The sequence below is a fragment of the Manacus vitellinus genome, unplaced genomic scaffold, assembly GCF_001715985.3.
Source record: "Manacus vitellinus isolate BGI_N305 unplaced genomic scaffold, ASM171598v3 scaffold_11_pilon, whole genome shotgun sequence".
Lineage (NCBI taxonomy): Eukaryota > Metazoa > Chordata > Aves > Passeriformes > Pipridae > Manacus > Manacus vitellinus.
Genome location: NW_021938895.1, coordinates 1,913,135 through 1,928,436, shown reverse-complemented (window position 1 = coordinate 1,928,436; position 15,302 = coordinate 1,913,135). Strand labels below are relative to the sequence as shown.

The 15,302-nt window shown below is 36.7% G+C and overlaps 1 protein-coding gene across 7 annotated transcripts in view; it reads left to right on the top strand.

The window, feature by feature from the left end:
* Positions 1-15,302, top strand: part of SUPT3H (SPT3 homolog, SAGA and STAGA complex component) — a 276,071-nt gene that overhangs the window by 8,158 nt on the left and 252,611 nt on the right. For 6 of the 7 annotated variants that reach the window (XM_018088746.2, XM_018088745.2, XM_018088744.2 and 3 more), the window contains exon 2: positions 2,879-2,973. In XM_018088746.2, the coding sequence (XP_017944235.1) occupies positions 2,879-2,973 (95 nt within the window). Of the gene's footprint in view, positions 1-2,878; positions 2,974-15,302 lie in introns of those variants that run through there. The other variant, XM_029965826.1, reaches the window with a different exon arrangement.

Genomic DNA, 15,302 nt, shown 5'->3' with positions numbered 1-15,302 from the left:
TCAAACAAAACGTGGGCTGTGGAAGTAATTATTGTAAAGGGTCTGATGAAGCCTGACAAGCTGTTGGTTTTTAATGTCAAGAAAATGCTGTACACCTGCTTGATTTGAAAGTTAAATCATTTGGTTGCAATAGGAAGATCAAGTTTTTAGTGAAGCAATAGCCAATAAGCTTTCAGCTTTCAAGCCTACTGATACTTGCACACATCTACAGCTCTGCAAGTGTTTTTTAATTAAACTGTTCTTGTCCACTTGGAGGGCAGGAATCTAGGAAAGGATTTACCCCAAACCAGGACTTGCATGAATCACAAATCTTACACTATGAGGAGGTAACTGTGGAATTGTCCCAAGGTTTTTGGGAATTTTGGGAGAATGCTTCATAAGTTAGTAGAAAAGAACCTCATGGATAAAGTAAAATATCTGTTATGGATGGTCAAAGGAAATAGCCATATATATGATACTAAATTATATTAGCTTTAAAAAAACCTAAACTTAAAACCCCCTTAAGTCTTTGTATGCTGTTCAGTTTTGAAACATTTTTTTTTTGTTTTTAAAATTAACTAATTTGACTGTTTAGGTTATATGACTCTGGTAATTGCTGATTATGACAACACTGAAGCCTAGTGTGTAACTACTCATATGATTAAAATCAGACTTTAGTGGGAGCAAACTCGTGATTAAAGTTACACATGTGCATAAGTGCTTGCAGGATGGGGACCCAAATTAGAATCTGCTTGAAGATGAACAGAAGTCTGTGAAAATCTACTTGAAAGCATTAATAAAAATAAGTAAACTTATGACACCAAGTTGGGTGGGAGTAGGGAGGCTGTACAGAGGGATCTGGACAGGCTGGATCAGTCAAACAAGGCCAGTTGTGTGAGGTTCAACAAGGCCAAGTCCTGCACTTTAATCACAATAACCTCGTGCAGTGCTGGGGGCAGAATGTTTGGAAAGCTGCTTGTTGGAAAAGGCCCTGGGGGTGCTGGTTGGCAGAGGCTGAACATGAGCCAGAGTGTGCCCAGGTGGCCAAGAAGGCCAATGTCACCTGGCCTGTGCCAGCAATAGTGTGGCAGCAGGAGCAGGGCAGTGACTGTCCCCCTGTGCTGGGCACTGCTGAGGCCTCACCTTGAATCTTGGGTTCAGTTTGGGCCCCTCAATACAGGGAAGATGTTGAAGTGCTGAAATGAGTCCAGAGAAGGGCAACAGAGCTGGGGAAGGGTCTGGAGCACAAATCGGATGAGGAGCAGTTGGGGGGGGCTCATCCTGGAGATGGAGACTTGGGGGGACCTTCTTGCTCACTACAACTCCCTGACAGGAATGTGGGGATTAGGCTCTTGTCTCAGGTAGCAAGTGCCAAGTCAAGAGGAAACAGTCTCTAGTTGTGCTGGGGGAGGCTTAGGTGGGACATTAGGATGTTTCTTCGTGGAAAAGGTGGTCAGACATTGGGATGGGCTGCCCAGGGAAGTGGTTGAGTTCACCATCCCTCCAGGGGTTTAAAAGACATGGTCCATGCTTTACTCATGGACTTGGCAGTGGCAGGTTAATGGTTGGAATCAATGATTTTAAAGGTATTTTCCAACTTAAACCATTCTATGATTCCATCTAAAGCATGAACGTCTTATTTTTTGTCCTTTGTCCAGCTGCTCTTGTGTCATTAGCCTTTCAAAGCACACGTTACTTTTTGAAGGTATGTTATGACTTGTATTTAGACTATTATAAGTTTTCTTCAACCAAAGCAGAATATTTGGGATTGATTGCAATGCTTTTAATGACATTTAATATAAATCTGGTCCTATACTTTAAGATTGCTTTTTAGAAAAGTAATCTGTCTTAACCTTTGAACTTTAAAATGGAGGAAGGTAGGATCTCTTACAGCACAGCAAACTATATCAACATGTATTTTATTGTCATTACTACTGCTACAACTAATAGTACAAGAAATGAGCAGTACAACTCAACTGTTACTAGTGTGCAATAAACTAGAAGAGGAAGAAATGTAGTGGGAATATATCCTGTTTATCGGGAGACTTACACAATGTGCAGTTTTTTGTTAAAACATTAAGGGAAAGATGAAACTCCCTTTTACATATTTATGGAGTTTTCCGTAATTCAACTTTGCTTAGTCAGTGTTTTCGTAAATTAAGTATTTTTTAAAATGAAATAGTTCAAAGGCGTTTGACTTGCATATTATTAAAGAGGAAAATGTAGATGAACTAATTACTTCATAGAATAAGAGTAAAATTATACTGCATTTGGTTTGGAGTTTTTGAATGAGAAATTTATATAGAAAAACTGTAATCTATTTTGAATAAGTGTAGTCCCTTCAGTCCTAAAACTATTATGGTGTTCAAGTCTTACTCTTTTTTTAATGCATTTCCATTTTAAGTAGTGTGTGTATGTAAAGCTGGTGTTTTAGAAAGGAGGGTTGTGATGTCTGTGCTCATTAAGTTTTAGCTTTTTCTGAGAATCTCTTTTGCTCCTGTTAGTTCAATGGAGATGGTATGGGTGTGAGTCACTAATGGTGAGGATACTGCAGGAATATGAGGATGGTTTGGGTAGCAGGATACTGATGCCTGTGACTACCATCTGTTCCAGAATAGCAGTGTTTTTATCTTAATGCTTCTCCACTGGTGCTCCTAGAATACTTCTAATTGGTATTTCAGAAATAGTGCACGTTTCCAACACTTTGCTTACTGTAAATATCAACTCTTACATTTTCTGCAGTGTCTCACATGGGATTCTCTTTGCATGCAGAACCTTTGCCTGCAATTCTACCCCAAATAGCTTTTATTCCCTTCTGAATATGTAGTGTGAAACCTACATGTGCTCTCTTGGAAATGAAATACAAGTATTAAGTGCTGTTATTTCTTTGTTTACTCAGATGAGCAGCACTGTGGCCAGCCCAATGTCAACAGTTGTCTCTTCAAGCAGTGGAAGAAAATCGACCAGCTTTACTCCTGAATTGCAGAGTATGATGTGAGTAACCAGTCAGAATATCTGGTAACGTCTGCCTTGTGTATTCATCTTTCAGATGGTTTCTTAGAATGTGTAAATAAGGGTGATGAGGGGAAAAAAGAGCAGGTATTAGTGATGGAGCTGTTAGTATTTTACTTCTGATTTGTAAAACATTCAGAGGTGACTTGGATAAATAAAACCCACACCCTCTCCTGAAAGGAGAGAAAATGCTGCTGAGTAAAGAAATGCGTTTTTAATGTAAACTATAGAAGTCTTTGGAGACCTGTATTTCTCAGTCCTTCATCAAAGAAAGCTAAGCTTCCTGTTGTCATATATACTTTTGCAAAGAAATATTTTGTATTAACATCTTTCAGTGCTAATACTGAGATGTAGACTGCTGAGATCATAATATTGCTGATGCAATTTTGATATGGAGTGCTTGGGTTTTAGCAGACAGGAAGTAAAATTGTTAAAAAAAATAGGTTATTCTTTTAAATGAACAATGGATTCTCAGAAACCCAGTTCCAGGTTGTGGCGTTATATTTTTTTTGTTTTAGTTTGTAACTTCTAAAGCCTTGCATGCTGTTTAAACAGGTGGGTTTTGTCAGTCTTAAAGATACTAGCATAATTAGAAGGATTCCTTAGAAGAAGTCTTTATGTTGACTGGTAATCTGCTACACTGGGCTGGCTGCAAATCTTCATTTTGTAGAAAAGCAACAAGTTGATCAGACAGTTGGACCTGACATTACACAGCATTTTTCCCCTTTCTATGTCTATCCGAGACACTGTGGGGCTGGCAAGTAATGGTCTTGTTCCCATGTGGCTTCATGCTCTGATTTATCAAACACTTTAAAGAATATTTCAGCTTGAAACTAAGAGACATCTAACCAGCAAGGCTGCAGATGGGGAACTGGGCTGCAGTGGCTCGTGTCTAAAGTGCACATCTAAAAAATGGATGATTGTGACTGTAATTATGGAGCGGAGGGAGAGGATCCACATTTGGCAGTTGCTGATGTCAGCGGCACTTTAAAGGGAGCTTTGCTGTATGAAATCTTGCAGAAGTGTCTTACAGGGCTTTTCCCTTTGTTCATTTGTCAGAGTTGAAAATGAAATGGAGAAAGTTAATCCCAGAGTACTGACACGTAAATCCATAGTTTCAAAGGATAGTCGTAATCATTGGCTCTTTTCACTAAAGTCTTGGCTCTGAAATACTGTCCAGAATGTTGTTTGGGATAGGATGAGGGGAAGAAGGATGAACTTAACCATGACTTTTAGACTACTGATATTTACTTGGAATGATCTTTACTTTTCAGTAATCTTACCAGTATTGAAAAACTGCTTTTTACTGTGTTGCTGTTTCTTATTTTTTTAATTTTTAATCAGTCATGTATAAATCAAAATAGTTACAGCATCCACATTCTAACCCATAGATCTATAACTATGTTTTAATGACAGGGACAACTTATTTATTAAAATTACAGATATTTCCTGCATGTTACCATGATACCACCCTTTTGATCATTTTACTTTAGGTCATGAATTGTTGAATCATCTATTAATTTACTTGCATGTGGCTTTTAATATATTACCTTGTGTGAGTTATCATTTTTGGGTAGTCTTATCTGAAATGTTCTACTCCCTTCCTGTTTCCATTATGTTAGAGCTAAAGATTAGGTGAGGGCTTTATTTTTAAGTATATGAATATTTTATTGTGCCAGTTGCCTCCTGTACCTATAAAGAAGTTAAAGTATTTCAAAACTCCACAGATAATAATTTACTGACATAAAGACTGCATTTGGCTTTTTAACGTAATAGAAATATTTAATACCTTAGTATTGCTGCATCATATTAGAAATGGTCTTTGCTTTTCCTTCTTTTTAACTTGTGAAGGAGTTCATTTAGGACCAGAAATGTGTTTTAGGTCACTTCAGGCTACATTAGCACTACCTTTTTTTTGTTTCAGTTATGGGCATGACAGTGTTAAATAAGAAAAATGGTAGATCTCCACGTCCTGTGCCAAGTCCCCCACCTGCCTTGCACTCACACTCAGCCTGTTCCTACTAGTTCCCTCTGGTTTCTTGTTGCTGCTTTTAGGAGATACAGGATTTTAGGCAGGTAAAATGGTGGTGAGAACAACTCTGCCTTGCTTTTCATCACATGTAGATTCACCTTCACTGTTGTGTAGCAATTTCTGATCTGAGTTGCTAAGTGGGCAGTAGATACCTAAGGAGTTACTTGCCTCTCTGAAATTCCATGAAGAGTTCCCTTTTCAAAAACGAACATGCAATTTGTTTTCAGTTAAATGTCCTTAAGAGACTGTTGTCCAGTGGAGCATGGGATGCATTCTACTGGAGTATTTTTCAGTTTAATGTAAATGGGATACTGTTTTTTTTTTTCCTGTGTGTTGAATCATCTAAAGTAGATGAGTATGTTGTTACAAACCCAATGTTCTGTTGTACTGAGTTCTCTTCAGGTACAACAAGATCAGTGGTCTCCTTCAAGAGAATTCTCTTTGGTTATTTTTCACATCTATTAAAGTGATCTACACTGAAAAATATAAGTGTTGTTCTTGGTGGAGAAAATAACTGTAACTGTGCTTAAAAGACAGAACAGCAGCCCAGAAGTTCAGAGTCGCAGCCCGTGCATCAATTTGGATCAGTGTCTGGGGAGCCTGGATTTTACTGAATTGTGGACTTCCTGATAAAGTATTTTGAAACTGCCTTCCCCGCCAGTGTACACATGATTCTGTCAGAACGTAGAAGTTATTGTTGGCCATAGAAATGGAAGGAATAGACATTTTCCTTTTGCTTCAGAACTGGTGCAGTTATCCTTTGAAAGCTGTGCAAACAGATCTGCTGTGCTTTAGAGTAACAGTTTTCAAAGCTTTATTAAACCAGCAGGAACTGAAGAAATTCCTTGACTGTGATGAAAACATTGAGAGTTACATTTTTATTGTTTGCTGGGGGGAAAAAAAAGAGATTTTTGAAAATGATAAAGTGCCAGGGATGAACCGCGTAGAGAAAAAAAGACAACTGTTTCCTTTGGCCTGGGCCATAAAATGAAGTTGTGCCTTTAAAAGAACTTTCTATGCTCTGACAGAAGCTGACATTTTTTTATAAACTACATGATTTAGGAAGTTACGGGTTCTCCCATTTAGGCAATTTATAACAAAGACATGCTGACGTCCTAAGATCGTGGGAGATAGTAAAGACTGGAGCATTACAGTGCAAGAAAGGTAACATCATCTTAAAGAAAAGAAAATAGAGGCTGTGTCTGCCTAGTTTGTTATTGTGAAGTTGAGAAGGGTTGCCTATTTCCCATTGATTGTCATCCCCGTGGATTGATCTGAAGAGTAACTTTGACTTGTCCTGCCTTTCTCAACAAAAACTTTTGCACAGCAAGAGGATGAACTTGTGAGAAATAAATCCTATAGAGACATTAAGTGCTAATCCAGAATGGCATGTCATAGTTTGTGTTGATTTTAAAAATGGGCTGTTGGATTTTAGGAATTTGAAAGGCAGAAGGAACACAGGAAACAGTATTTTTGAAGAAGAATATAGAATCCTGTTATAACCCAGTAGCAGGATATGTAAATCTGTGGATAAGAATCTCATGGTTGGAAGATGAGATCCTTGATTAGTTTATAATTTGCAGCACTGAAGTGCTGAGTCAGGGTTTGATTCCCTGGAGTGCTTAAATTTATGTGTAATGATAAGCTTGTGGTTGATCCTTTTTAAGGTGAGGAGGTTATTCATGTATTACATCTGTTAAATACACTACACCTGGTTTTGAACCACAGCATTATTAGGGAATGAGCTGAATCCTGTTGTAGAACTGTGTTTTTATGATAAACCCAGAAATGTTTTTATGATAAGCTCTGTAATGTTTTTCTGATTTAGTTAAGAAGGCAGGAAACGTATAGGAGTCTTGAAATCATAAAATACTGCAGAAAAACTCTCTTAAATTGTGTACAAGTTTTTCATTGTATACATAGATATTTTATTAATAAAATGGTTCTGTTTTTCCATTAAGAATATTTAAGATATGTACTTGGATTTGAAGAAATTTTTGTGTTTGTCAGGAAAACAGATCTTTGATGTCTAAATAGTACTGTGATGGTGCTTAATGTGCTGATTACCTTAAGAAGAATACTTCTTAGTCAGATTGTCACAGATCACCCAAACACATCAGTTTACAGTGCACCTTTTGCCTGGTTATATTTGGCTTTTAACTGTTAAGACCTTGGAATTACCTGATATTTATCTTGTACCAATTTAAAACAGCGAAGTACCGTATAGATCTTGCTTTAACTTCCACATCCTTCATTTGTATTTGGATGTTTTATTATGCTACCACAGAATGTACAGCAGTAAGTGTTAATAATTAAAAAAAAAAAAGCTTTCAGCACATCTAGTGCATTTTGCCAAGGTTTATTTTATAACTTTGTTTGGCTGATCTACAGCCTGTTTCCAAACTCACTGCTAATGTGAGGTGAGTTGTGCTTAAATTATAGTTCTGCCCAGTAGATTCACAACCACGATGATTTCACATTAGCCACTAAAATTCATGATTTGGTAGAGATCATCTATTCTGTAATATAAGCACTACTTACAGAGTGAATTTCTGGAAACCCTGACAGTCTAAAGACTTGTGTTGAACAATTTGCTGATTTAAAGGGAAGTTTTTCCCCCTCAGTAAAATGTCTTGATTTCTCAAAGCTATTATAAGTATTTACAAAGATACTAATTACTGTGATCTGAAGGTAATTGACAAATTGTTTTTATTGATTCATTGTGGTTTTTTTCCCCTGAACACTCATATACAGAGGGAACAGAGACTGTACTCAAGATTAGTTTGTTATCAAAGGAATACTTTTAAAAATCATGTAAGATTTTCTGATGGCAAACATGTTTAAAACTGACATGAATCAAGCACTTAAGTTTCCTACACCCTACACTTGATCCTGTGGGTGAGCCAGTAATTTTATGACAGCTCAACATTTGTAGGATTGGGCTCCAGATTGATAAACTTCTGAATTCTATTGTATGAAGTACAAGTTGGTTAAACTTGCATATCAAAGAGAATGTTTTTTTTGTGTACTGCCTTTTTTGTGCCTCAGTGTCATTGGTAGTGGTAGGCTGTATTACCACAACAATGCAAGCTGGTAGAAAATGCTGTTAGCTTTAATTCAGAGCAAAATGAAAATACCTGAGGAACCTATTTATATTTAGCTGAAACCAACAGGTTGAAGCCCATCAGTGTGGATGCAGGAATGGGACACCAAAAATCTTCCTGAAGTTACTGGCATTCATTTGATGTGCAGGGAAGTAACTATGGAGGATGCAGTTGTTGGAAGAAAACCTTAAATACCTGCTGGATTCTTTTCTGATATAAAAATTTTGTAAAAATCCATAATTCAGGTAAATGGGTGACCATATTTATCCTTCAGGCTTGTGGCAACATGAATCATCAACTTGATAATACATTACTTAAACTGAATCAAGGGGCTGAACTATATTCAACCACAATGCCCGGATTCTCTAGTAACATTGGGAATTAAGTGCATTAAAAGCTGCCTTTTTTTCTTCTTCTTTGTATGTCACTTGAATATATATATAATGTGAATCAAACTTAGATTCCCAATTAGCTCTTAAGGTAGGTTTCATACCAAAAATCAAAATTTGATGTTACAAGGTTATAAAGATAAACTTTGATGATGGAAGTAGTGGAAAAAAAAGGGTTTTAATTGGGTTTTTGTAAGGCTTTCTGGTTATCTATTATATTTGCAGTAGTTTGTATTAAAATAATAGTATAAATTGATGAAATACAAATTTAATTTTGCTGCTAATTGATTATGTCTTTCCAGAGAGTGAAATTGAGTTTGGGTGTTTATTCAGTTTTCTCCAGCTTGTAGTTTATACCCATCTCTGATATACTTCAGTGTTGTGTTACTGTGTGCAATAGAGATCTTAAAAAAATAAAAATCTTCATATTCCCTTTTTCTTTATGAATATATTCTAAATAATACTTTTTCCTTTTTTAACATCTAACAAATTATGGGAGAGACTTGGTAAGGATTGGGGCCAGTTCTTTTTAACTTTTCTTTCCTTAAGAGTCTTTGGACCTGTCTGCCTGACTCTTGGGATATTTACTGTGGTCTCTGCTACTAAGCATTTGAATGGTTCCTCAATATTGTCAGTAGTATTTTCCAGTTCAGAATGGATAGTAAAGAGTGATTCTAGACCCTGATCACTCATGGAGTATCTAGATTGGACATATTTTATTTCAGATTTACAAACATTGTGTATAGGAAATAAAATTCCATATAGTGGGATCTATACAATCTGCTCGGTGACAGTCTTAATTGTGTGTTGCAACCTTGTACCTTGTCAATCAAATAAATTATTTTATGGCTAATTATTTAGGATTTCTCTTCCATTCTGAGATGACAACAACCTAAGGAATAGCACTCTAAATCTTTGAATGTGAAGTGAAATTATCAGAAATATGATCTCTGAACTGATCCTTTCTCTCCTTGGTGAGAATTTGGTGTATTTGGATAACTCCTGCTGACTTAAGCTGAATTACAATTTGTTCAGCACTGAATGCCCTGGGAGATCTCACTGATTTTTTTTTTTATTTTTTTTTTCCCCTAGCATTCGATGCTAAATTTGTTTTCAAACACGGAAATGTAAATTTTGTTTGATAATAACAATCCTTATGTGCTAAAAGTGTTTTTTTATCAGTTAGAAAATTCAGGGGACTTGTCACTCACTGCTGAAGAGATGCCCACCATATGTAACAGTAAAGCAATGCTGTGGTTCCTGCAGGTGTGCTGTGCCAGTCTGGCTTGTGTTTGTCAGTCTAGTGTTAAATATCACAATAAGTATCACCCAAATACTTCATGCTAACTAAAAAAAAATACACAGTATGCATTTCCTGATATTTGCAGGACATAATTTACTGTTGAATATTTTACCTGAAGTGTTTTATTATATTACTTAAGATATTTTTAAAATATATTCTCTGTCTGATTTCTAGATCTTGTCCAAAATCTTTCTTCCTAGCTGTTACAGTCAGCAGCTGTTTGGTTTTTAATAAACATCTAACTTTGTTATCCTAGTGTTCAAAACAGGAATTTTCTTATGTCTCTTTGTGACAGTGGATTTTGTTGCTAAGTCCAGCTTGCAGTTGTTAAACCATGCCCTTGATTATTTTGTGGTTTACCATTTTATTTTTCTGTTATACTCAGATGTATCAGTTTGACTCGCCCTTGTGAGGCAGATATAAGCATAAATGTGAGAGCTGCCATTCCCCTCATGCCAGGTTCCTCATGGGGTTTCCCCTCATGCCAGGCTCAGTTCTTCCCCAGGAAAAAGGGTTTTAGAGTTTTGGCTTTCATATGTCTTAGGTTTCATGGAATGCTGAGCACATGCAGACCCTGATTCTACTTGAAACAAGTAAATGATTATAGTGACTAGGAAGTTATGCTGAATAGACAGTCTAGATGATTGTTTTTAATAAAATGGTCCAGAATTTGTCTAGCATGCAACACAATGAGCCTGAATATTAATATTAATATAATCTTACATTAGTAATAATTTATTATATCTTACTGTATGATGAGGTATGGTAGTACTCTGTACACAACCCTGTTACCTTATGGCTTCTTTTGGCTGTATGCTTATCCCTCTCTGCTTTGAAGTTGATCAGTACAATCATCTGACTTTGGATGGTTCATTTGGAATGATGGTGGAAGAAAACATCAGTAATGACCTGGCTGAGGGAGTGCTTTGGTTAACCAGACTGTAATTTGGGACTGTCAAGAATTTCTCTATTCTGTCCCATACTTGTTTACCATATTTGAACCCAGAATTGTGCTGAGATTGCACTGTTCAAAAATAACCAGTTTAGCCTACTGAGCTGAAATCTCTCTCTGCAAACATACCCAGGGCACTTTCTCCCCCCTTTCCGTAGTGAAATGACAGCGGGGCAGTGGCAGCAGACGTGGTACGTGGTTATCAGATCATGTGTGGCTGTTTCTGTTCACCTCAAATGCATCAGGTGAGAGTGGTATGAGAGAGAAAACGAGGAGCAGAGCTAAGTTTTCCTTTTATAGGTAGGATGGAATACAGGAAGGACGTTCGTTAGAGAGAGAAATTACCAGAGCTTTTCCTGATGCGGATGTGGTATTTTTAAGCTTTTAAAGGCAGAGTCTCCTCTGTGCACAGCTCAACAGGATTTTGCTGAGGAGGCCTGAAAGGATTTGCACAACTGGTAATAAAAGATGTAAGAGCTGAAAATGGAGTGAGTTTCAAAGAAGCTATTTGGGCATTCATTTTCTAGACTTCCGCGTTTCCGTACTGCGTTTTAAGGTGTGGTTATTTTAGACCTCCCTTCTGTAACACCGCAGTTTCATTTTGCCCTTTAGTAGCAGAGTTCACTTGAAAGCCGGCCTGAACTTGACCTTATTAGTGTCAAACAGTCTGAAATACATTCATTTTATCTTTTGCTTCTCTTTCTTTGTTTTTGTTACAGAGTATCCTGACCCTACTTATGAAGGGGCAGGAGGCAATGGAGGATCTTAATTAACGTATGGAGTAGTACCCACACATAGAGCAAAGAAAATTGAGTGTCTGTACAGACTTATGAAGGAATGTTCCTGTAACTAATTTCCAAATTACACTCATACTCAAAGCCTACAAGAGAAACACAAGAAGGATGTTTTTATGAGGGAAGACTGAAGAGATTAATCTGCCTAACAGTTTTTTCTATAAACAAAATTAACTGAAGTCAAGCATTAGTCTGGGTTTATGTGTATCTTGTGTTTCTGCTCAACTAGTACTTTATTTTTCTCTTGTCAGTTCAAAGTTAATATAGGTTTTGCAGTTCATTTGTGAAATCAGATTTGCTAAGTATGAGAACAGTTCCTCTAAGGTTACCATGTGCACAGTTCTACTGAGTGCTGAGTTGCACGCGGCTTCTGAAGCAGATCCTGTGCTTGAAATTTTGTTTTGAATTGAAATATTTTACAATATATGGTTCCAGGATTCTGAGCTTAGATTCCTGAAACTTTCTGGTTTTAGGTTTTGACAGGTTGCTTTAAAGTATCATCTAGTACCTAAGTAAAAGATTATAAAATTTGGAAATGATCTATCCTGCTTGAGTGAAGATGTACATATATTGTAACCAGATACTGTTTAAGCCATAAATTAGTATGTTGATTAAATTCAGCATTTTCTACTTTTTTTTTTATTTCCCCAGTGTAATAGATTGTAATACATTATTTCTAGCAGACTGAACCTGAAAATCCAGTTTAACTACAACTATGACCATAACTGGCAGATGTCTGTTCTTAACTGCTGAAGTCTTTAAACTGCAGCTGCTGGCATCACACATTTAATTCAACACTACAGGTTGTGCATGTCAGCATGCAGTTTTGTTACAGACATTATTCATCCCTACAGAACAGAAGAGAGGTGGACACTATAACTATTAACGTCTTTTTCATTCTTCTGAAGTCATTCCATCCTGGGTAAATATTTCCAGTTGCATTAGAGAATTAATTGAAAACTTAAAGTTGGAATGTAAGTGACCAGAGTTAGAAGGAGAAGGAAACTGCAGATTGCAGGTGGCAAACTTGGAGCATCTTCCTTGTCTAGGTGCTATTTCTGGCTCATTCAGCTCTCTGCTCCATGGCTTTGGAGGGCAGCACTTGTATTATTTTTTTAATTATTATTTTTTAATTTTTTCCTAAAGCACAAAAGCTGTATAATCCTTCCCAGGTTTTGTGGGACTGAAGCTGAAGTCTGGTCCGTGCTCTCATGGGAGGTGCACGATAGTCCTTAGTGGTCAGAGAAATGTGCTTGTTTTTCTCTGTCACTGCGAGTTCAACACAGTAATTTAGATTATGACGTTCTCCCTAAATTGGTCTGTAAGGTGATTAGTTTATCCCTGAATCCCAGAGTGGCTCTGGGACCTACAATGAACCAGCTAAATAATGATAGATGGAATAACTTCTCTTCCTGCATAGTTTCTAGCACTTTATAAATACAAGTGTATAAATGGCTTTATTGTACGCTTAATTTTCATCAGGTTAATCTACTTACTCTTCCATTTGACTTTATTACATATATAATAGATTTAAATCTCACTGTCTCTTTATATTATGAAGCTGACTTTAAATCCCATAGACCAGTATTGGATCTTTTCATGTGTTTTTGTAGAGCCTTCTGTAATGATGCATGAAGGTGTTGCAGTGATTAGAAGGGGACCCACCCTCCCCTCCACGGCTCCTGTGGCTGGGAAATAACTGAACAGTGTTTCTTTTAGCTTGACTGTAGAAATGGTAAATAATAATTTTGCAGTTGTGATAAAACTGGATGGCAGAAATGGCAGTAAGACCAATGGCTAAGTGGGAAGTGGGTGGAGAAGGGTCAAGAAGGAGAATGGTCTGATGGCACGTGCTAGTTTATTACAAAAAATAACACTGGCCATTTCTTTAAGATGTTAGCAGTGATGAGCCTTTTTTAGCTTTAAAAATCACCACTACCAGGGATGTGTAGTTTGTGTTTAAAGCTTTATTCTTTCGCAGAAAATGCTGAGCAAATAACATTTGCTCTCCTGACTTGGTGGCTTTTTTCCTTCTTCAGTTTTCTAACAAAAAGCTCTAAGGACTGTATGGTGTTAAAAAGCAGCAGCTTCTGACCTAATGTACCCTTGTCTGAACGATAATGTTTCTTTGTCACTTATTTTTAGCTCAGATTGTTTTTCTCCCCTTTCCCCCAACATGATTTGTACAACCTTTAAAAAATTGAGTAGTTGTGGTTTTGAATCATCCTCCGCTTCTAGACTGAATGAGTATTTCTGAAGAGGCACAGGATTGCTTGTGAGTGGGCCTTTTTCTTACTTAAAAAGGCAACAGCCATGACAGTCCTACCCCTGAAAAAAAGAAGGAAAGATGTAGACCCCTTGTAGACTGCATTGTGACCCTCGAGAGGACAGTGTGTTAAATACTTATTTAGTTTTGTCCCAGTGGTATATTGCTAGCAGATGTCCTTTGTTTTCCTTTTACTATGATTCAGAGCCATTTGGATAAAACATTTTGAGGGAGTGTATTTTGGTCCTGAAATAAAGCATGACTATCCATTTAGAAACTGCAGTAATACTTCATTATGGATCAGTCTATATTTGACTCCTTGTTTGGGTGTAAAGCCTTTAGTATATCTAGTACAAGTCTTAAGTACTGTTATTGTGCTCTTGGTGAAGCACAGCAAGATAACATGAACATGTGATGTGTAAATACTGATTAAAAAAAAGTCTTACAGTAATAAATTCCACGAAGTATAAATAAAGGTAACTGGCTTTATTATTATTTAGTGGGAGAAAACTAATTAATTTCATGGCAAGATATTTTTTTCTTATTAAAGTAGTTCATACTTTTGTATTAGAAAAGATCCCTGTTAATTTTACAAATAAGGTAGATCCCTTCTAAACCAACCTTGTAGTTTTAATTATTGTGTTGTTCTTATATGCTGAATTACTCACAGGAAATCAAAAACCTGAGGGGTCAGCTTGTGTTTTTTTTGTGCTCATATTCTCTGGGTTTTCATTTAAATGGATACACATACACACTCATTCCCACAATTGCCAGTATTTCTGCACCAATTAAATAATAATAACATAGAATGAAATAATAGAAAAAAACAAGGTTAAAAGGGATGTCTGGAGGTCATTTGGTCCAGCCTACCAGATTCAAACCTTAGATCTGGTTGCTCCACAACTATATGAGAAAAATGTACTTTTATTTTATAGTCTACCTTGTTTAACTGCTATAGCCTACAGTAGTAAACTGCTTTTTCCAGTATAGCCAAGCTACTGTAATTACTCTGGAAATATTTTTAAATGTAGACTAGACCTTAATATTAAGCAGCATCAAAATTACTAAATAATATTAGATTTTGATTTTCTGGAAAGTCCCTTTCACTAGCCAAGTTGAAGAGAAAATACATAGTCGTTATGGAAGGTATGTAGCAATGTGGTTTAATATGTGACTCCATACCTATGGCTGCTTATTCTGCTGGGCTGCAAAGCTACTGCAAAGCTGTACTTTAAAATGTAGACATTGGAGTAATTCTGCATATTTCCCTGAAAATGTATGTAATGTTAAACACCCCCCACACCTCCACAAACACTCTTTATTACCTTTTTCTAATTCTTGGAGAACCTGCACAAAAACCAGTGATAACTACTATTTTACAGACCTGCTGTTCAGTTATGTTAAAATGTTTTGTGTTACTGTCAAAACCAGAGTATATTATATATGGCCACTACAGTGCTGAAGGCTACTG